This window comes from Marmota monax, unplaced genomic scaffold, assembly GCF_021218885.2.
Source record: "Marmota monax isolate L192 unplaced genomic scaffold, Marmota_monax_Labrador192_F-V1.1 WCK01_AAM20220418_F8-fsc00036, whole genome shotgun sequence".
NCBI lineage: Eukaryota > Metazoa > Chordata > Mammalia > Rodentia > Sciuridae > Marmota > Marmota monax.
Genome location: NW_026694491.1, coordinates 4,471,446 through 4,494,264, shown reverse-complemented (window position 1 = coordinate 4,494,264; position 22,819 = coordinate 4,471,446). Strand labels below are relative to the sequence as shown.

Here is a 22,819-nt window from a genome sequence, read left to right as displayed (position 1 = left end):
TTTAATCCTCACAGTAACTGCAGAAGTAGATATTATCCTTGTTTTATTAGGAATCTGAGGTTCAGTGAGACTGAGTAGTTTAGTAAAAGCTTGGTAAGCCATGTTTAGGTCAATTTGACTGCAGTGTTAGGGTCTTAACCATGGCATTGTTCTGCCGTCCACCAAAAGGTACAGTTGAGGAAAAATGGAACTGGGGAAGGCCAACTGGGAAATGGGGAGGAGGGAAACATGGAGAAGGTGATACTACTTTAAAAGACACATGAAGAGGGCTGGGGATGTAGCTCAGTGGAAGAGGGCTTGCCTAGCATGAGTGAGGCCCTGGGTTCAATCAGCTGTACATCTCCCCCCTCACACAAAAAAGGACACATAACACTGCCAATTTGTATACCTTCTCCCAAAGAAAGGAAATAACCCTAAAATCTTAGATAGCTTAAGAAGTAGTCCAAGAATCATTTCCACGAACTTTGCCAATTCATTATCATCAACCATCAAGAATTCTGTACCATAAAATCAGATTTCACTTCATTAATTAATTTTTCATCCTAGAAAGAGTATTACAAGCAGATGAATTGGCTCAGTCTGTAAAGGCTCAAATTTAGTGAGGACCTGAATTGAATCACCTGAGGGGCTTGTTAAACACAGAGTCCTGGGCCCCACCTTTAGAGTTTCTGATTCACTAAGTTTGGGGTAGCATCTGAGAATTTAAATTTCTCACAAGCTATCAGTCAATGCTGATGCTGTTGGTTCATGGGCCACACTTTGAGAGCCACTAATATAGATAAAAGATGTGTTAAATAAAGTTTGATTTGTATATACACACTTACGACAAGCTGACCTGTCAAAGAATAACATTTCTTAAGAGGCTACCTTCCATTCTGTAGACATAATTTGTGAATCCTGTTATTTACAGAGGTATACATAAAATGAATGGTGTCCACAGACAAACATGGGAATGCAGGTGACTTTACAGGTGTTTTACAAAAGATTATGCTTATAATGTGCACTTTGCTCAGCTTTGCAATTTTAGAAATAAAAAACTTCATATTCAAAAGAAGTGATCACTTCAAAATTTAAAACAGATCAAACATCTCTAACCCCAAAATCCAGAATCTGAAATCCTCCAAAATCTGCAAATTTGGAGTGCTGATATGATGCTACAGGTGTAAAATTCTACACCTGACCTTATGTGATGGGTTGCAGTCAAAACACAGATGCAGTAAAAAATAATGTATAAAATTACCTTCAGCCTATGGGTATAAGATGTATATGAAACAAATCAATTTTGTGTTTAGATTTGGGTTCCATTCCCAAGATATCCCACTGAATATATGTAAAAATATTCCAAAATCTGAAAAGTTCTTAAATCCAAAACACTTCTGGGTCCTAAACATTTCAGATAAGGGATACTCAACCTGTACCAGTACTTTGCAATTCAGAAAAATATAGATAAAAATAAAATTGCTCTTAAGCTTAGGGGTGGGAAAAAATCTGAAACCAAAATTACTCATATTTTGAACCATTGCCTCTAGTGGTCCAGGTGCTTTTGGCTTTTTTTTTTTTTTTTTTTTTTTTTTAAGAGAGTAGAGAAAGGATTCTCATGGAACTGGATCCCTGGAAGCTGACAGTCTTGGCACTTAGCCTGTTTTTTATTGTTTTCTATCCCTTACCTTGTCCTAGTTCCAGGTTTGGCTGGGCTTGGCCTAGCACTGGCACCTGTTTAGTTATAGCACAAAGGACTACTACCACCGCTGCAGAAGATGAAAACTGGGTAGAAATACATCAGAAAACTAGTATTATTTAATAGGAAATTGCTTTCAATTTCAAAGCAGCCTGAGATCAGTAAGGAAATGAGGTTCCCATTCCATATGGTCTTTTAGAATGAAGACTTCTCACTCAAACATCCTTTTAAAATGGAAAAGCACTCAATATCTAATCCCTTTTACTTTGTTGTTCAGCTGCTTCCTTGAGTTGGTAATTTTCTTGCCAGCAGAATGTTGTATAAGAAAATTTTATTTTAAGGATTTTACAAAAGTCTGTTTACTTTGAGTAATTACCCCTTTTTTTTGTTTAATAGAATAAAGAGAAACTTCTAGAATTTTCCCTTTCAGCTTTAGAAAATACTGCTAACTCTTTGAAAGTTTACACCCAGAGAACTTATTTAAAAAGAGAAAAAAGAAACAATAATTTTTAAATGCATGCTCATGAATGTTTTATAAAGCTCTTGAGAACCCTAATAATTTAGTCTGATTGATCAGAGCTATTTAGGTTGTCTCAGGCCATTCACTGCACAAATATTTACTGAGGGCCTATTCCATGCCATATGATGGGGGCCCCCAGTCTTGTGTCTGTCCTTTTTCTCAGCACTCTATTCTGAAGTGGACCTGTAAGGCGTGGATTATAACATACAGTTGAAACAAAAGGCCTTCTTTCATGCATTCACCAAAATACAGTGGCAGAAATTTATGAATCCTCTACCTCACACAGGCTTTCTAGTTTTCAGTCTAGTATATGTCTCCATGAATGTCTGGGTTATTTCCTATTTGAGTCATACCTGAACCCAATTAAACAAGATACACTAAATTATTCTGCTTTTTATTTGAAGCAGCATAATTTCTTTCTTTCATTTTTTTAAACCAGAGATTGAACCCAGGGGCACTTAACCACTAAGCCACATCCCCATGCCTTTTTTATTTTGAGATAGGGTCTTGCTAAGTTACTTAGGCCCTCTTAAAGGTGCTGAGGCTAGCTTTGAACTTGAGATCCTCCTGCCTTAGCCTCCTGAGTCGCTGATTACAGGTGTGTGCCAGTGCACAATTTGGCAGAAGCAGCACAATTTCAAAGTTCTTTCAGTGTCTGGAAACTAGCAGGTATTTGTTGCATGAAAGCTTCATTTTCTTCAACTTTGGGAGCCTTAGATTCACTAGAAGTAATAGATTGATTCTGCTTTTGTTACTCCCTGGCCACTGTCTTAGCATTTGCCAGGAACTCATTTGAGTTCCCCCACTGCTGCCCTGTGCCCTGCACACAGCCCAGCCAGCACATGCTGTGCTGCTGATCAGCTTTAGTCCATGGACCCTGGTGATCTTACTCTATATTAAGGATGGGAAAAGGAGGAAGGAGTGTGGATTCTGTTCTTCAGGAAATGCAATAAGGATACACTGAGGCCTTTTAAACTTAATTTTGTCTTTGCTTTGTTTTGCTCAGAAATATCAGAGCAACATATAAGATTAAAGAATTAGAGTGATCTCCTACTTTTCTTCTCCTCGACTAATCTCTATCCATAGTTCTGGATGTATCCTGACAAAGTGGTTGCTGTCTAGGTCATTGTTTCTTTTTTTGAGGATGAGGTGAGACAATGACACTAATTTCTCATTATCTTCCTATTCCTACATTGCTATCATTCAATAAAACTCCTACTGAGCACCTGCTCCTGACTCAGGTGACATACTTATTGGTCCCAAGGATGTGAAGATCATGCAGTCCCTGTCTTCAGGAAGTTCATGGTTTCATGGAGGATGCAGATAAGAAAAAGTCCAGAGGAAAGCACAACATGTATGAACATAGAAGAAAGACAGGTTAACTCTGTCTTAGGATGAAGAAGGGTCAGACTGGTCTTCACAGAGAATTATTATTTGGACAGCAAGACACCAGGCATTAAATTGAGGTTCTTGCTTTCCCCACTTGAAAATCTACTCAACAGTGGCTCTACCTCACACAAGCTTTTTAGTTTGCAGTCCCTAGTCCCCATTTACCGTCAAAGCTGGTTTCTACCTCACACAAGCTTTCTAGTTTGCAGTCTAGTCCCCATTTACCATCAAAGCTGGATTCAATGTGACAATGTCACTAATGTAATTATGTTGACCTCTCCCTACTGCTCATCTTAGGCTTTATATCTGAAGGTCATGGCACTGAAAATTGGCATGGGTGTTTTCCAAGAAATCTAGCTATCACATTTGACTATAATTCTAAAATTAATTCTAAAATTGAAGATTAAAAAACAAGTTAATAAGTACTTTATAGGATGGGTATGAGGAGTGATTCAGCAGAGGAAGAAATAAGAAGCTCTGTTAGACATATACCAAATCTCAGGGAACTTAAACTACCACTATCCGAGGTTGAAGGTAACTTATGACTTGCTTTTCTTAGAGGAGCACTTGAGTTACCTACCACATGGAATGCTCCTGGGGCCTTGACCGGTCTGAAGCCATCAACAGGTATACAGTGATCCGCATGGCCATTGCAGAAGCAGCTGCCCTTGACAATGAAATCATAGATTGCATAGTGGGTAAAATGTTGAGGCTTTGCATTCAGGTCATTTTTCTGGCAGGGACAAGACTGTCGTTTTAGCAGCTGCACACGGAGGTTGGTGATCTTCAGCTGTTCCTGAACTTTGGCACTATAAGGGTTCTCTGCATCGTACGGTGGTGACAATGCTCTGAAAATAACCTGTAAAAGAGAAACATTGTGTGTGTAGAGGACTGTGTACAAACCCTGAAATGTTTGCCCATGCAGTCTCAGTTTGATTTATACTTTTGTTATCTATGAGTGATAAGCTAGCAACAGGTTTTAAGGCCTTGATCTCACCTGGGGAAGAGCCGCCCTGTTATTCTAGGGAGCAGAAGTGTTGCCTCTTCAGGTAGAAGAAGTATACACTAAGTAACCAGCGCAGACTTGATGACAGTGACAAAGGCAGCCATTCAAAGATCTTGAGGAAAGAACATTCTGAGCAGAAGGAACATCAAGGTTAACAGCCCTTAACAAGTCAAGCTTGGCTTGGGCTGGGAACAACAAGGCCATCGACTGGAGACCAGTGACCAAGGGAAGAGTGGCTGCAGAGGACAGAAAGCATGTGCCAGACAGACACGAAGAAAGACCTTAAAGCTATGGTAAGCCAGGTGCAGTTGTCCATCCCTGTAATCCTAGCAACTCAGGAGGCTGACAGGAGGATCACAAGTTCAAGACCAATATGGCCAATTTAGTGAAACCTTGTCTAGAAAAAAATTTTAAAAGCCACGGTAGAGTTACTCTAACTGGAGTGGAAGCCACTGAAAGGTTGATTATAGGCAGAGAAGGGATCTGAGTTGTCACCTCTTCTAAAAAGAAAACTTTTTCTTTTCTTTTTTTTTGGTAGTGGGGATTGAACCCAGAGGCACTTTACCACTGAACTAAATCCCCAGTCTTTTTCATTTATTTATCTATATTTTGAGACAGGGTCTCACTAAGTTGCTGTCGGCTTTGCTAACCAGCCTTAAACATGCCATCTTCCTGCCTCAACCTCCCAAATTGCTGGGATTACAGGTATGTACCACTATACCCACATAAACAGATTAACTCACATCTGCAAATAGAATGAATTATAAAAGGTGAAGAATAGGGGCTGGGAGCATATAACTCAGTGGTAGAGCTTGTGCTTAGCTTGCTTGTGTGAGGCCCAGAACCTAAATAAATAAATGGTAAAAAATATAAACTGGAAGACCAGTCAGGAAGCAATTGCAAAATCAAGATCCAGGAACTTACGTTTCTAAATGAAGTCTGACCTTTTCAAAGATTGCTTAGTTATTAATTGGGGCTACTATTGTGGCCAATCTTTTCTAGAGTTGCCCTCCCGACTGGTAGCACATTTTGAGGATATCCTTGCTGGTGTTAAATATACTTCTCTTCGGGATGAATTTGATTTCCAAAATTAGTCAAAAGTCACTTAAAACCAAGTATAAGGAGAAAAAATGGCTGATCAAGTTAGTTAAGGGGACTTTTGATTAAATGCAAGGTTTAATTAAGTAATTTATTATGTAGGTTATAGATAGACTTTAAAGGCAACTTAACACTTTGTTTCTGAAGAGGGAAGAAGGCTGGGATGGGACAGACTTTGGCTGCTGGCTACTAGGAAGCCTTTGGGCATGTGTGTGAGTCTATGGTTTATATGGGAGTCATGAGTCAAAAGTAGGCTTTGGAAAAAATTCCATTTAGGTATAATGTATCCAAAAGGAACTTTCCAGAAAAAAATTTTTCTTTAAGAAATTCTCTGCATATAAAAATTTCATTTTAGAAATTCATTTTATACCAAAATGAATTTTATCAACCACAGTAATCAAAAGTCCATTGTATGGGATTATGTCCTCAATGTAGGGTCCACTGTATAGGAGCACATCTCCAAAACTGTACTCCATGAAATATAATGCTGAGGGAAGAAGGGACAATTCAAAGTACACTGGCCTCCATACAGTGGCCAGAATGATCCTCTACCAACATAAGCTGGATAGTTTCATTCCCTTGCTTAAACCCACTTTCCCCTGCCCACCCTCTGCCAAAGACCTCCCATTTCCTTCAGAATGAAATACCAAAGCTATATAAGGGTCCTGCCTAATTTCTGTAATAAATAACTGAATAACTAACCAGAGTATGCATTTCTATGCATTTTAAACTTGCAAAGCTTAGAAAAAAAGTTGTTTCTTAAACAATATTCCTCCCCGTTTAACCACAGGTAAAGTAGTGGAAAACAACATATTAGGGAAAAAAGTTTCTAAATAATGTCACTTAAATAAGTGATGAGAGTGGATGATTGTTTCTTTTTTTTTTATTAGTTGCTCAAAACATTACAATGATCTTGACATATCATATATCATACATTTGATTCAAATGGTGTATGAATTCTTATTTTTCCACGTGTACAGACTGCAGGATCACATCGGTTACACAGCCACATTTATACCTACTGCCATACTAGTGTCTGTTGTATTCTGCTGCCCTTCCTATCCTCTTCCTATCCCCCCTCACCTCCCCTCCCCTCCCATCCCCTCTCTACCCCATCTACTGTAACTCATTTCTCTCTCTTTTTTTCCCTTCGCCTTCACATCCTCTTATATGTAATTTTGTATAACAATGAGGGTCTCCTTCCATCTTCCGTGCAATTTTCCTTCTCTCTCCCATTCCCTCCCACCTCTCGTCCCTGTTTAATGGTAATCTTCTTCTCATGCTCTTCCTCCCTGCTCTGTTGAGTCGCCCCCCCTCCCTTATATCAAAGAAGACATTTGGCATTTGTTTTTTAGGGATTGGCTAACTTCACTTAGCATAATCTGCTGTAATGCCATCCATTTCCCTGCAAATGCCAGATGATTGTTTCTTTTAAAGACAGAAATCAGAATATGGTTTCATATTTTGAAACATTCAAAACTAAAACCAAAAAAAAAAAACCCCAAAAAACCCACAAACAAAACTACATTGAATCCGTTGTGGGCTTTAAATAGGACTTATTTTCAGTATGTCATCCCAAACACCAGTATTTCTGTTAGATATTCATGAGAAACTCTTACTCTAAATAATACAAATGATGTGGGGCCCCCCCGACCCTCTGCCCCTTTTATCAACCACAGTAATCAAGGACATGGAAAGGGTAACCCAGTGCGACTTATTCTCTGAAAAGTCTGCAGTGCACTTCTTCATGTTGTCTGCCCACCCTTCCTTTTCCTGAACACTGGTAGCAGCTGTTTGCTCTCTCTGTTCCTGTCACATATTTACCCTTGACATTTACCCTGGCTCCCTCTCCCTCCCCACCCTACTCCTCCCTCACCCTGGGAGTTGAGAGTTGTTCATGGCAGGCAGAGCTAAGAGGAAGATCTGTCAAGGTTTGGGGAAACTTAGAAGCTCTTTTGCTTCCTGGACGCAGCCTGTGGAGGCTGAATGGTGGCTCTGTGCTTGGTGTGCCTGACACCACAGTTGGCACGCTGATATCAGCAGGGGACGGACATCATGACCCCTGAGGCCGCATGCTGGAAAGGAGACAGCAGAGTGCTACAGACACAAAAGTGAACGGGAATTTAAACCATGAAATCTTTTTTCCAGAAAGGAGACGCCTTAATCTGATACCCTGGGAAGTAGATCTAGCCTGCATCAGGAAACAAAGAGCGCGCCAATGCAGATGCTTCAAAATTCTGGCAGGTCGCCCTTTGGGTCCCACCCAGGTTTTCTTCAAATGTCCCCAGTAGAAGCCTGTATGGCACTGCTAAAATGAAGTCAGATGAAGTGTAGAAGTCCTCCATAGAACATCAGCCTGTTCTGGTTTCCATCCCCAAACAGGATCTATCAATGGGCCCATTGCTGTTCCTGTGTCCCCAATTGCTTCTAAATATATACTCTCAACATGGTACCTTTAAAAAGTCAGGAACCAAGCTTTTGACTAGGATCAAGCACACTTAGATACTTCTGGCTTGTTCATGCTATTGGTCAATACTTCATGATCTTGTTTCCTTAAATTAAGTACTTTTATTATGTTTTAGTGTTCATGTTCTGCTCACTACAGAAAAAAAATCTGTCATTCAAAAAGTTCAGTGTGAACCATCCCAAAGACAACTGGGGATATGAACTTGATAATATCTTTCCATCTAAACTTCTGTGTTTATATATAAAATATGTCAGTACCTTCATATGCTTTGTGAACATTTTTCCAAGTCAATAAATTTACCTCTACATCAGTGATTCTCAAAGTATGGCCCCCAGACCAATAGCATCCCTAGCAAATTTGTTAGAAATGCAAATTATTGGGCCTTGTCCCAGATCAACTCAGCAGAAACTCTGCAGGCCTGGCCTAGTAATCAGTGTTTCAGCAGTCCTTCCAGGTGATTTTTGATGCATGATTAAGTTTGAGAAACATTACTGCATAATTTTGAAACTTGCTTAGCATTCCATCCTATGGATATGACATAATTTATTTATCCAGGCTGCTATTATTGGGCAACTAGGTTGTTTACAACTTTCCAGTGCAACCAACTACCATGAACAACTTTGAAGCTAAAATGTGGGCATATACAGTAATTTCCTAAAGATGAGTTTCCCAATGTGATACCAATAGGTCAAAAAGAAAATGGATAATTTTAAAAATGTCTGGCCTTCTGAATGAATCAGAAACAATTTCCTACTTCATCTTTGGAATCTTCACATTTTCTTGATCTTTCTTGGCTTTTCTGAGCCAGGACTCCCTTAAACTTTGCCTGAGGATCTGGATTATTGGCTCAGGCCCTGCTGTTTCTTATGCCCAAGTGTAATGAAGCAATCCTTAAAAAGTCTGGAACAAGTTAAGACTGCCTATATTGTCTTTCTTTTCTAGAATTTTTACACACACACACACACACACAAAACACACCCTCAATAACAATATTGAATAGTAAAAATAACATTCTCTGACATAAAAATTCAAACAGTATGAACACACTGTGAACAGAATAAGGAATAAATATTAGGTACATAGCAGTAAAGGAGGTCTTTTAGAATCTAACTCAGACCTTACATATTGTTCCCTATCTAAAAGTTCACTGTCTATGTTGAATCACAATAATTCAAGGAACATGGGGCTGGGGGTATAGCTCAGTGGTATAGTGCAACCTTAGCATGCACCTAAATAAGAAACAAAAACAAAGTAAACAGGAAGAAAGAAAGAAAGAAAGAAACAAAAACTTAGTCATCACATTAACAATTTCTTTTATATATTCATATTTTTGTGTTATAGATAATAGTGGGATTCGTTATGCCATATTTATACATGCACATAACATGATTTGGTCAATTTCCTTCCCCAGTCTCTTCCCTTTCCCTCCCCTCTTCCCTTCCCCTGATCCACTATTTTTTTTAAGCTGGTAGCTTGGGGAATACTTCATGTCCAAGTTGATTATCCATCCTGTGGATGCCCTTGGAACTCGTTCTTTCCATGATAGCACTTGTACACTAGTCTATTGTTAGTGCCTATTTACTTGTCTGTATCTCTCATTAGACTCAGTGTTCAGAGGGCAGGGATCTTGTTTAGTTAACAGCTGTGTCCCCAGCATGTCCCACAGTCTCTGGCACATTGTAGCATTTCATAATTGCCGTTGGAGGAATAAGTGAATGAACTGTTTCTCAAATTTCATTTTGAAAGGAGAAGCTAAATAGAGGATAGGATTTAGAAGAATTAAGAAAGCAAGATGCTTTTACCACAAATTCTGCACTCTTGATGACAGCACATTAACACACCCCACTGCATTAATACCCCTGTAAAAATATGTAATATACTTCAAAATGATTTTATAAATTCCTTCTCTTCAGTGGCACACAGATTTTTCCTATACTCAAGGAAAAGGATTGGGCAGGTATGAGCAGACACCCAAAGAAATAGTAGATCTTTTCCATAGTTTCTGGTCTCATTTTCTTACTTACCAAAAATGGAAGCTTTAGAAACATAACTGCATTGTTCTTTAGTAGTATTCGAAATCCTACATCTTCATGTTCTCAAAGAAGGTGATTTTTGTTTCATTGATGTTCTCCATTGTTTTTCTATTTCATTAGTTTCTGTTTTTATCTTTATTATTTACTTTCTTCTGCTTACTTTGGCTTATTTACTCTTATTATACTAGTTTCTTAAAGTGGAACTTTAGATCATTGATTTAAGACTTATCTTTTTTCCTAAACATTTCTTTAATTATATCCTACAGATTTGATATGTTGTCTTTGTTTTCATTTGCTCAAAAAAATACTCTCTAGTTTTTCTTTTCATTTCTTCTTTCACCCATAGGTTATTCAAAAGTTGTTATTTCCCAAATATTTGGGGACTTCTCAAATATCTTCCTGTTATTAATTTCTAATTTAATTCAATTTTGGTCAGAGAACATATTTTGTGTGATATAGATCTTCCACACTGATTGATACCTATTTTATGGCCCAGTATATAGTTTATATTGATAAATTCTCCTTGTGCCCTTAAAAAAGGTGTTGAATCTTCAATTATAATGATCAACTTATCTATTTCTCCTTTCAGCTTTTGCTTCATGTACTTTTTATTGTTGCATCCCATAATTATACATAATAATGGGATTCATTGTGAAATATTCATACATACACATTTACTTCATGTATTTTGAAGTCCAATAATTAGGTGCATAAACATTTAAATTGTTATAGTCTCTTGATGAATTGACTCCTTTATCTTCATAGATCTAAAGTCTATTTTTGTCTGATAGTAATATAGCCACTTTTGAAGTGTTAGCATGGTATATCTTATTCCATCCTTTTGCTTTTAACTTAGTTATGTCTTTTTTTTTTTTTTTTTTTTTTTTTTTTTTTTTTAGAGAGAGAGAGAGAGAGAGAGGGAGAGAGAGAGAGAATCTCTTCAACATTCATTTTCCAGTTCTCGGCGGACACAACATCTTTGTTTGTATGTGGTGCTGAGGATCGAACCCGGGCCGCACGCATGCCAAGCGAGCGCGCCACCGCTTGAGCCACATCCCCAGCCCCAGTTATGTCTTTATATATAAGGGGGATATTTCATAGACAACACAGTTAGGCTTTTAATTTTTTTGGGTTGGGTATTGAACCTGGGTATGCTTTACCACTCTCTGAGCTACATCCCCAGCCCTTTTTTATTTTTTTGTTTTGAGATAGGGTCTCACTAAGTTGTTGAGGGTCTAAGTTGCTCAAACTGGTCTTAAACTCGTGACCCCCCTGCCTCAACCTCCCGTGTTGCTGGGATTATAGGTATGGGCCACCACACCTGACCCAGTGGTTGTTTAAAAACATATTATCCAATCTGTTAATCTGTGTCTCTAATTGGAATATTTACATCTTTTACATTTAATGTGATTATCAGTAGGGTTATTTTAAATCTGCCATTGTGCTATTTGTTTTATTTTCCATTTCCTTTATTTTTCTGTCTTCTTTTGGACTGAATATTTTAGGGTCACATTTATCTCCTTTTTTGTTAATTAAACTGTTTATGGTGGTTGGTTTAGGATTTATAGTATCTATCTCCCTCCCTTCCTTCCTTCCTTCCTTCCTTCCTTTGCTGGGGCTCAAACCCAGGGTTTCACTCATGCTAGACAAGTGCTCTATCACTCAGCTATTAATTTATCACAGTCTACACTTAGGTCACAAATTCTAATTCACATATAGTATAAAACAATATGCTTCCATTTCCCCACCCCAACCTTTGAACTATTGTTATTATGCATTTTGCTTCCATGTTATAAATCCCACAAGACATTGATGATACTTTTGCTTTAAAAAGACAATTTATATTTAAAGATAATTTAAAAACAAGAAAAAGGATATTTTATATGTATTCACATTTTCCTTTTTTGATATCTGGTATTTTTCTTCTGTCTGAAAGACTTCTTTTAACATTTCCTATAATGCAGGTCTGCTATTGATAAACTTATTTTGAGGTTTTTTTTTCCATGTCTGAAAAAGTCATTATTTCCTTTTCATTTTCTAAAGATATTTTTGCTGGGTATAGAATTCTAAGTTGACAATTTTTTCCCCTTCAATATTTAAAGTTTCTGCTTCACTGTCATCTGGCTTGCATTGTTTCTGACAAAAACCTTTTGTCATTCTCTTATTTGTTCCTCTACACAAACATATTACTTTCTTCTCTGATTCCTTTTAAGGTTTTCACCTTGCTACTGTTTTTAAACAATTTGATTATCGTGTGCCTTGGAGTGGTTTTCTTCTTGTTTTTGCATTTAAGGCTTATTGTACTTCTTGGGGCTGTGGGTTTATAGTTGCTGAGAGCCACAGCCAAGTAGGAATGATGCATGGCATTTTTGGTTGAAAGGTGACCCCAGCAAGCCATTGAGATGATAATGATTATGTTAAGATGTGCATTCAATTGGAGATTAGACCCCTGCTGTCCGCCTCAGCCTGCTACTTTGGAGCTCTCCTGGGACTCTGGGAGAGTTCCCATTGGTTGGGGAAGTGCAGTAGGAGGGAATTCCGGAGGAGGGATTTCCTGTTGGTGTGGTGTGTCCCGGGAGAAGGCCGCGTGCGTGGCATTCGCGGGAGTTTTGGAAATAAAGTTTGTTCCTGCTTGAGTGGCTCGTGATTTTGTGCCCAGCCAGACTGCGGCATATAGTTATAGTCAAATAAAATAGTCAAAATTTCAGCCATTCTTTTCTTTTCTTTTTTCTTTTTTTCCCATTCATTCCTCTCTCCTCTCCAACTACACATATATTAAATGGCTTGAAGTTGTTCCATACTTCACTGATGCTGTGTTTCTTTTTTGGCTCTTTTCTCCTTGTGTTGTTTATCATTTCTATTGCTATGCACTGAACTTCACTAATCTTTTCTTGTATGACATCTAATCTACTAATACTATTCAGTGTGTTCTTCATCTCAGACATCAAATTTTGCAACAGTGGACATTAAATTTGAGGTTTTATTATCTTTTCCATGCCTCTGAATAAGGTGGACAATCTTTCCTCCACCTTTCAAACATAAGGAATATAGTTTAATAATTATTTTAAAGTCCTAAGCTACTAATTCTATAATTTTTGTCATTCAGAGTTTGTTTCTATTGATATATTTTTCTTCTCATTTTGCATTGCATTTTCCTGTTTCTTTGCAAGTCTTGTTTGCTTCTAGACATTGTGAATTTTACTTTGTTGGGCGATGAATAGTTTGGTATTTTTATAATTATTTTTTGTAGTTGTAGATGTAGACAACATGCCCCTTCCTTCCTTCCTTCCTTCCTTCCTTCTTCCTTATTTATCTTTAATATGGTGTTAAGGATCAAACCCAGTGTCTCACACATACTAGGCAAGCACTCTGCCACTGAGCTGTAGCCCTAGCACTCGTTTGGTATTTTTGAGCTTCTTCTTAGGATACAGTTAAGTTACTTGAGAAGAGCTGGATTCTTTTGAGGATTGCTTTTAACTTTTGTTAGGCTGGACCATCCTTTATCATAGAACACATTTTGGCCCCTTATTGAAGCAATGCCCCTTTAATTATTCTAATGATGAGTTAACAGATTTTCCATGCTGAATTATTCCTTGTCCTGTGTGATCTCTGGAGATTATTCCTTTTGTCCTTTAGGGTGATGCCTTGTCTGGCTGAAGCGATTTCCTTACACACATGTGCTGATCAATACCCAGCTGGAGGCTTAAGAAGGAGTTCTCTCTCAGGGCAGAGCTCAACTGTCTGGAACTCTGCCCCATAAGCTCTAGCTGCACTGGCCTTCCCAGCCTTGCAGGTCCTTCAACAGGAAATCCACCAGACTCGTCCGGGTTCCTCTTCCCTCCGCTGCTGCCTGGACACTCTCACTAGGCTGTAAGAGGGACAATCCTCCTGTTCACCTCATTTGCCCCCAACCCCAGGGATTACGGTCTTCTGCTGCTTTGTGTCCTGTGTATCTGGAAACTGTTGTTCCATATGTTCTGTCTGGGTTTTCAATTGTTTTGGGCAATCAGGAGGGAAAATCTTGTCTTTGTCACCCCACCCTGGCTGAAAGGTGAACATAAGCTTAACCCAAGGCAGCTTAACTTTTACAAAATACTAATCCTTTATTTTTGGATAGAAATTTGTAGAAAAGACATACTGGAAGTTTTATAATAAAGCTAAAGTGTTGTTACAGTTTGTAGATAAAAGACATGAAAAGTAAATAAGCTTTCTTATTGGGCATATCAAACAAAGACATATGAAATATAATTTAGAATATAAATATCTAAACCTAGCAAGTTTATTCTTTTATTCCATGTTTAGTAATTTGTTTCTTTTAATGGACAGGTAAAGCTTCATTATTACTTCCTAAGTAATTTATGATACTGATTTTCTGCTCCATATACTTTTATGTTCATGAAATTTTATGCATCTTTATACCTCCAACATCTACTATAGTATCTTATAAATTCTCAACAATATTTATTGAATGAATGAGTCAATATGGAATCATGTTAGTACAGGTTTATTTAAATTTTCTGATGTGTGAAACATAATAAAATTTTATTTTTATAACATGTATTTTGTTTGTGAAAGAAAGTATTAGTTATATATTAACTCTTCGTAAGCTTTATCATTTTACAAACTACTTCAGTTGTATCCTAATTTTATACTCACTTTAATATTTGTGATCAAATTTTACTTCATAGAAAAAATGAATTTAATATTAATCAATATAAAGCAATACTTTTTGAATGCCCTATTTGAATTATATATTCTCAATAACAAACATACAACAACCTTGAAAATGACTTTGAAACATTTAGGAAAAAATCTTTGGAAGTTTTGCCTAATATAAGCTAATAAAAAGTCAAGTTACTTCTATAGAAAAACAATTTCTATGTAAGAAAAATAGTCATGCTTTTCCCCACTCCATATAAGCCTATTGAGGATAGCATCTGTAATGAAAAACATTTCCAATTATATTATAATGTCATCATTTGTTTCATGTATTTGTTTACAAACAGCATCTGGTTAATTTATTTCAGTCTTATGTTACTATACATCAATAACTGTTAGGATTATTGTTAGTTTAAGAATAATCTGGGAAGTAGTATGGAGATTCCTTAGAAAACGTGGAATGGAACCACCATTTGACCAAGCTATCCTACTCTTTGATCTATACCCAAAGGACTTAAAAACAGCACACTACAGACACAGCCACATCAATGTTCATAGCAGCACAATTCACAATAGCCAAACTGTGGAACCAGCCCAGATGCCCTTCAGTAGATGAATAGATAAAGAATCTGTGGTATATATAATGGAGTATCACTCAGCACAATTGAGAATAAAATTATGGATGGAGTTAGAGAATATCATGCTAAGTGAAGTAAGCCAATCTCAAAAAACCAAAGGCTGAATGTGTTCTCTGATAAGTGGATGCTAATCCATAATGGGGGGTGGGGGGAATGGGATGAATGGAGGAACTTTGCATGGGGCAGGGGTGAAGGGGGAGGGGGTATGGAGGTAGGAAAGATGGTGAAATGAGACGGACATCATTACCCTAGGTACATGTATGATTGCACGAATGGTGGGACCCTACTTTGGGTACAACCAGAGAAATAAAAAATTGTGCTCCATTAGTGTATAATGAATCAAAGAGCATTCTGCTGTTATGTATAACTATTGGAACAAATAAAAAAATAAAAGTATGTGTTCCCCATTTATGTATAATATGTTAAAGTGCATAAATGCATTCTACTGTCATGTATAACTAATTAAAACAAATTTAAAAAATAAAAAGAAAAAAATTATATATATAAAATATCCAAAAGCCAAATGTTCTCTCTGATAAGTGGATGCTGATCCATGATGGGGGGTGGGGAAAATGGAGGAACTTTGATTGGGCAAAGGGGAGGGAGGGAAAGTGAGGGGGCATGGAGGCAGCAAAGATGGTGAAATGAGATGACATCATTATCCTAGGTATGTGTATGACTGCACATACGGTGTGACTCTACATCATGGACAATCAGAGAAATGGGAAATTGTGCTCCATTTGTGTACAATGAAATGACATGTATTCTTCTGTCACGTGTAACTAATCAGAACAAATTAAAAAAGAATATACTAAAAATCTAAGCATGAAAGCGGATTAAAAAACTCATCTCCATTCAAATGTTTATCAAGCTACCTAAAGATTTATACATTTTAGGTTTCTAAAATGTATGGGACTAACACTCTCCACTTTTTGTATTGTCACCTTGCTTTAACAGGGAGGGTTAGACTTCAGTTCCCTTATGAAGCCAGTTTGCTGGCATCAATGAAGTTGAAATTGGGAGCATCTGAGTTTAAAATCTCAGAGATGAAGACAGGGACCCTAATACTGTCTATGGCAGGCTTCTGCTTTCACGGCAGGTGGCCTTTTGGAAAGTATGAGAAACTTCAGGCTTTTAAAGCATTGCAACAAGTGGGAGTTCTGGTTCCATGGAAAGTGAAGGCTGGACAAATAGAAGACAGCATCAATGACACGTGGGCATCTGCAGTGGAGCAGCTGGTTGGTTTAATTTTAGAACATTTGTCCTTGACTGTGCCACTTTAAGTAAAGCACCTCCTTGTCTTAGAGAAGTGTGTCTGTATTTCGGGCAGCACCTAAATCCTTTTGCTTACACTCTGGAGCATTAGGCACTCTGCTTCATCAGATAGTTCACCTTTTAAAGTGGGAGAGTCTTATCTTCTGAGCTAGGACAATATAACCCAATAAAGCTCTCAATGGAGCAGGCTGAGGAATGCAGTGCACTCGAGTGACTTACTTGTACGATAATAACCTCAGTTGTAAGTACACAAAAGCCTCTTTGCATGTTTCAAGGGCATATTTACAGTTTTAAAGTGATGAAAAGACTGCTTCTCAACTATCTTCAAGGGGAAAGGGAATGTCAGAACAGCAAGGAGAACGAGAAACAACCTAAGACCAAAATAGAAATAAAGATCAAGGCTAAAAATACATTATAAAATTTCCCTAATACACGTGGAATCCTAATTTTTCCTTTGCCCTCAGCACTTAGAGTTGAAGGATTTGAATGTCAGAAAAGTATTCAACAATCATGATCCAGTCCAGCTAGAGGAAACTGAGGCTCTGAGTGCCTAAAGTGGCTTGCTAAAGGTCAACCAACAAGTTAGTGACAGTTAAGTCCAGAACCCAGTTTCCTTGCTCTCAATCTAATGATTTTTCCCACTCTATATTTTTGGAACTAGCCATTCCTGGACTAAAATCCAATTTAAAATGTGAGATTAAGGAAAATATAATATTTAATTTATCTCACTTCTACTTGTCATCCTAATACTGGGTAGCATCAAATGTACCCATGGTGAAAGTACTGATACCTGTTCTTGTTTGGAGCATATGATGATGCAGTGAAGAATTTTTGAAAAGGTATCAGATGTAGAAATGCCTTGAAAAATCACTGCTTTTAATAAATAAAATTGATTGGTGTGTAGCCTCTATCTGGACACCTGCCTTGTTCTTGTGGCTATCCCTTCATTGGGTCACAGCCCAACTGGTGAATACAGCCCAGTTGTTGGGATTCATTGAAAGGCTTCTCAGATGCCAACTGTCTACCTGGGTAATGTCCCAGAGTATGGGTCACCTCTGTGTTTTTTGTTGTTGCTGTTGTTGTCTTATACTTGAGAACTCAGGGGCTCTTAACTGCTGAGCCACATCCCCAGCCCTGTTTTGTATTTTATTTAGAGACAGGGTCTCATTGAGTTGTTTAGGACCTCTCTAAGCTTCTGAGGCTGGCTTTGAACTTGCAATTCTCCTGCCTCAGCCTCCCGAGCTACTGGGATTATGGGCACACCTTTGTGTTCTTAGCAGCATGCTTGGCCCACAGTTAGGAATCCCTACCCCACTTTGGATCTTCAATATCTCTGGTTGTGTCACTTTATTCAGGAAGTTTTGTTTTGTTTTTTGTTTTTTCCATCCCTTTTCACCACAAGTCTAGGTAAGAAATCTCCCTATGTACTACTTCAAGCACCTGTCATTTCTTCCAGACTTATACTATGTCTATTTTTTAATTTGTTCAAGTGCTTGTATTTCTCTCTCGACTATGAGCTCATAAGTGCAGGGGACCTTGTCTGCTTACCCGCCAGTGTACAGCCAATGCTTTGGCACATACAGTAAACACAGACCTGTTGAAAACTCATAGTCATGCTTTTATAATGATTTACATTGTACAAACTGCTTTCATTTTTATTGATCTCATTTCATTCTTACAATAAATCTATGCTGTGGTATTATTCCCATCTTTCAGACAGAGGAACTAGGAAAATGCTAACTAACTTGTTCAAGGTCATCTAACTAGTAAGAGGCTGGACTTCAGCTTGTTGGAATTCAAGTTAAGTTCTATTGTTCTAATCACAATCTATTTTGTTTGGTTACAGAATACTTGAAGGTATGGAGTAGGTGATCAGGAGAGTGAAATGATCAGAATTCCCTTCAGGAGAAATGACAAGGCAGAGGGAAGAGCTGAGAGAGAGAGTGGTAAGGGGAAGAGCAGTAAGAAGAGAGTAAGGGAAGTGGTAAGAAGAGAGTGAGGATAAAGACATGAGTGTCAGAATAAGCTCAGAGGTAAAAGCTAAGCTGTGGGCACCTCCATGGTTAGAGATCAGAAGGGAGAAGAGCCAGGAAAAAATATATAAACAAGGATCAGTGAGCATTGTAGGAAATTAATGAAAATTTATTATCATAGAAGCTCAAAGAAGTGAGAGCGCGAAGAACGAACATGCAATTAACAACAGCAAGTGCAGTTCCAAAGACAGGAAAGAAGACTGTGAGAAGCTTGCTGAGTTTGGCTGGATAGCAGAATACTTCTGAGAGCTTAGAGAGAATAAGGGACAGTTTGTAAAGATTGCAGGAAAGAACATGGAACGAGGAAATGAAAGCAAGAAAGAAGTGATTGAAGAACTTTGGCAGTTTGTTTTTCATCCTTCAATTGGGAGACAGTTGGGGTGTTTACAGATTTTGGCTATTATGAATAAAAGTTCTATGAACATTCACATAGAGTCATTATGAGAACATAATTTATCTCTTTTCATGGGTACTTGGGAAAGGAATTACCAGGTATGGTAAATTTGTGTTTATTTAATTTTTGTTGTTAGGGATTAAAACCAGGGGTGCTTTACCACTGAACCACCTACCCAGCCAGCCCTTTTTTTAGTTTCTGTTTTGAGACAGCATCTCCCTAAGTTGCTTAGGGCCTTGCTAAATTGCTCAGGCTGGCCTGGAACTTACCATCCTCCTGAGTTGCTGAAATTATAAGAATGCACCACCATACCCAAGCTAAGTATATGGAGCTACAAGCTTTTGTCTAAAGGTGTACTCTTGTATTTCTACTAGTAACACATGATGATAGTTTTAGTTGCTACCCATCCTCTCCAACCTTTGGCATTTCACCAGTCTTCTTAATCTTAGCCTTTATATAGAGAATATGAATAGTACCTCATTGTAATTTTAATTTGCATTTCCCTCTTGATTAATGGTATTGAGCATCTTTTCACGTGTTTGACATACATTTTCTTGGTGATATATCTACTCAAATATTTTGTCCATTTTTTATTCTTTTTACTTCCTATTGAGTTTTTTATGATATATAGATATTTATTCAGATCTATGATTCACACATTTTTCCCAGTTTGAGGCTTGTTTTTTATTATCTTCTCAGTGTTTTAAAAGCAAACTTTAAACATTTTTGTGAAGTTCAATTTGTTTTGTGTTTTTTGTGTCCCATCTATGAGATTTTTGCTTAATTCAAATTTTGTATTTTCTCCTAGAAGTTTTATAGATTTTAGCTCAAATGTTTAGGTCTAAAGTCCATTTCAGGTGAATTTTTCTACAGGGTGTGAACTAACTGTTGAGGTTCTTTCTTTTTTTTTTTTTTTTAATCTCACATATGGATGTCTAATCTGGTGTGCTTTCTTCATGTTTCTTTTGCTTGAGGTTTATTTAGCTTCTTAGATCTGTGGATTCATAGTTTTAATCCAGTTTGGAACATTTTTTTCCTTTTATTCAAATATTTTTTGTCCTCTGCTGCTTCTTTTAGACTCCAGTTACATTAATGTTAGAACATTTACTACTGTCCACTGTTCACTGATAACTCTACTTAATCCTTTTTTCTCCTGTGCTTCACCAATTTATAGTTTCTAACTGTTAGGCCTTCAAGTTCACCAGCTTTTCTTCTGCACTATCTAATCTGCTGTTAATCTCTTGTAATCTATTTTTCACTTCATAAATTGAGTTTTTCATATTTAGAAGTTTTTTCTTGATCTTTTTCATATATTCCATTTCTCTTTTCAACATGTTCATGTTTTCTGAAATATATGGAATATTTTGAATAGCTGCCCAGAGCCTTTGTGAGCCAGCATTGCCAGCTGTGTCATTTATAGATACATTTTTATTAACTGAATTTTCTGCTGCGTAGGAGTCATATTTTCATACCTGGTGGGGTTTTTTTTAAATATTTATTTTTTAGTTGTATTTGGGCACAATATCTTTATCCCATTCATTCATTTTTATGTGGTGCTGAGGATTGAACCCAGGGCCCTACACATGCTAGGCGAGCACTCTATCGCTGAGCCACAACCCCAGCCCACCTGGTGATTTTTGAATGGACATTAGATACTGCAAATTTTATGTTGCTTGCTGGATTTTGATGTATTTCTCTTACAAGGCTTAGACTTTGTTCTGACATGCAATTAATTTACTTGGGATCAGATTAGTCTTTTTGAGGATCGTTTTACATTTGTTTTAGTATGAATTCAATGTATCCTTTATTCTAGGACTAACTTACCCCACTACTAAGGCTTTCTGAGGACCCAGTGAGATACACACACACACACACACACACACACACTCATTCACATAAATAATTTAATGTATATGTCATATATAATTATGTGTAAATAAGTAAATAAATATGAAATTTAAAAATTAACATTTTACCCAGAATGCCATATATAGTTGTCAAATATATTTCGACATTAAAACTAGCTTTCTTATTAAATATTTGTTTGTCTTTGGGGAATTTCCATAATGCAAACTTACAGTAGAATGTGCTTTCAATTTTTCATTCAAGAGACTTTATCAGCAGCAACCAAAAGTCCTGATTAAGGTTTAAAAAAAAAAAAAAGATCAAGCTTTAAACACTGTTACCCAGTGGGGAGATCCTGGCTACCAAACAAACAGTTTTCAAAGGGACCTCCCAACTTGCCCTAAGCCACAGACAAATATTTGCTGTTACTGTAGTGGTAGGTAGGATAGGGCCACTTTGTCCTTTACATGTAGGAGACCTTGAGGAGAAGTATTAATTACCACTATGAAAAGTTTTCCCAGTGGAGATTAATCTCACATATCTTTTACCATTAAGTTCTAGCCTGAAGTATGAGGATTAGTTTCAAGAGATGAATTAAGGAAGAGAACTGAAAGCTGAATTAGGAGGAAAAACTAATAGAACTAAAGACCAGCAATCAGTCTTTTAAAAGTAAAACACAGGTATTATTTTCTCTACTTTACCCTACATGCATGAAGTACAATCAGTTTGACTGAAAAAGGTCTAATAGATCTAATTCATATGATTCATAAAGATAGAAAACAGTAAATACTATAAAATTAGTCTACATTGTCTTCTGCTAAGAAGCCATTGGGCTTACTGGATAAGAAAGCTCATGATAGAAATTCTAGATTCACAAGAAAAACTGGCCAACAAATTTAATTATTTTTGCCTCTAAAAATATTTCTTTCTTGGGCTGGGGATGTAGCTCAATGGTAGAGCATAGGTTTAACAAGTGTGAGGCCCTGGGTTTGATTCCCCAGCACCACACACACACACACACACACACACACACACACAACAAAATAATAAATAAAAATGTTTCTTTCTAACACATTTTCATTATAAAAAGATACTTCAAACCTGAATAGATTGCACTTAGTATAAATTCTGATTATGTCTCCTATCATTAGAGCCATGTTTATTTTCAAATGATAGCAAAACCATGATCAAAAAAGATAAAAATCCTAGGTCTATGTGTTATTAAGCCTTTTAATAGAGGAATAATTTGGGGCTGGGGTTATGGCTCAGCGATAGAGCACTCGCCCCGCATGTGCAAGGCTCTGGGTTCGATCCTCAGCACCACATAAAAATAAATAAATAAAATAAAGTCTAAAAAAATAGAGGAATAATTTATTAATTCAACCATCATTTAATTGAAGAACTACTTTTTGGAAGTCACTATGTTGAGTACTGTAGATACAAAACTGAGTAAGAGAAAGCAGTCATGGATAAGAGATTTAAGTTTTCCCCTAATTCTTGAAAATTAAGCTCTATCAGAAGTGGTATGAGACACAACACAAAATATCTTTAGGAACAAAAAGAGAACATAAGACTATTTAACCCAAAGTTCTGAGTGCAAGAAGTTTCTCTATAGTAGCTGAGTCCTATCTGTGTTCCACAAGATCCTAAACCTCCATCAAGCAGCATGATTAATTTCTAGATAGTTCTAATTATCAAAAGAGTTCTTTGGCATAAAGCTAGGCTCTGTCCTCTATGACTTCTAACACTGGCCTGGGAGCTCTACAGAATAAGTCTATTTTGTC

At 37.3% G+C, this 22,819-nt stretch overlaps 1 protein-coding gene across 2 annotated transcripts in view; it reads right to left on the bottom strand.

The window, feature by feature from the left end:
- Positions 1-22,819, bottom strand: part of Ntn4 (netrin 4) — a 106,815-nt gene that overhangs the window by 65,128 nt on the left and 18,868 nt on the right. For both annotated transcript variants that reach the window (XM_058571290.1, XM_046419326.2), the window contains exon 3: positions 4,168-4,446. In XM_058571290.1, coding sequence (XP_058427273.1) covers positions 4,168-4,446 — 279 coding nt within the window. The remainder of the gene's footprint in view (positions 1-4,167; positions 4,447-22,819) is intronic.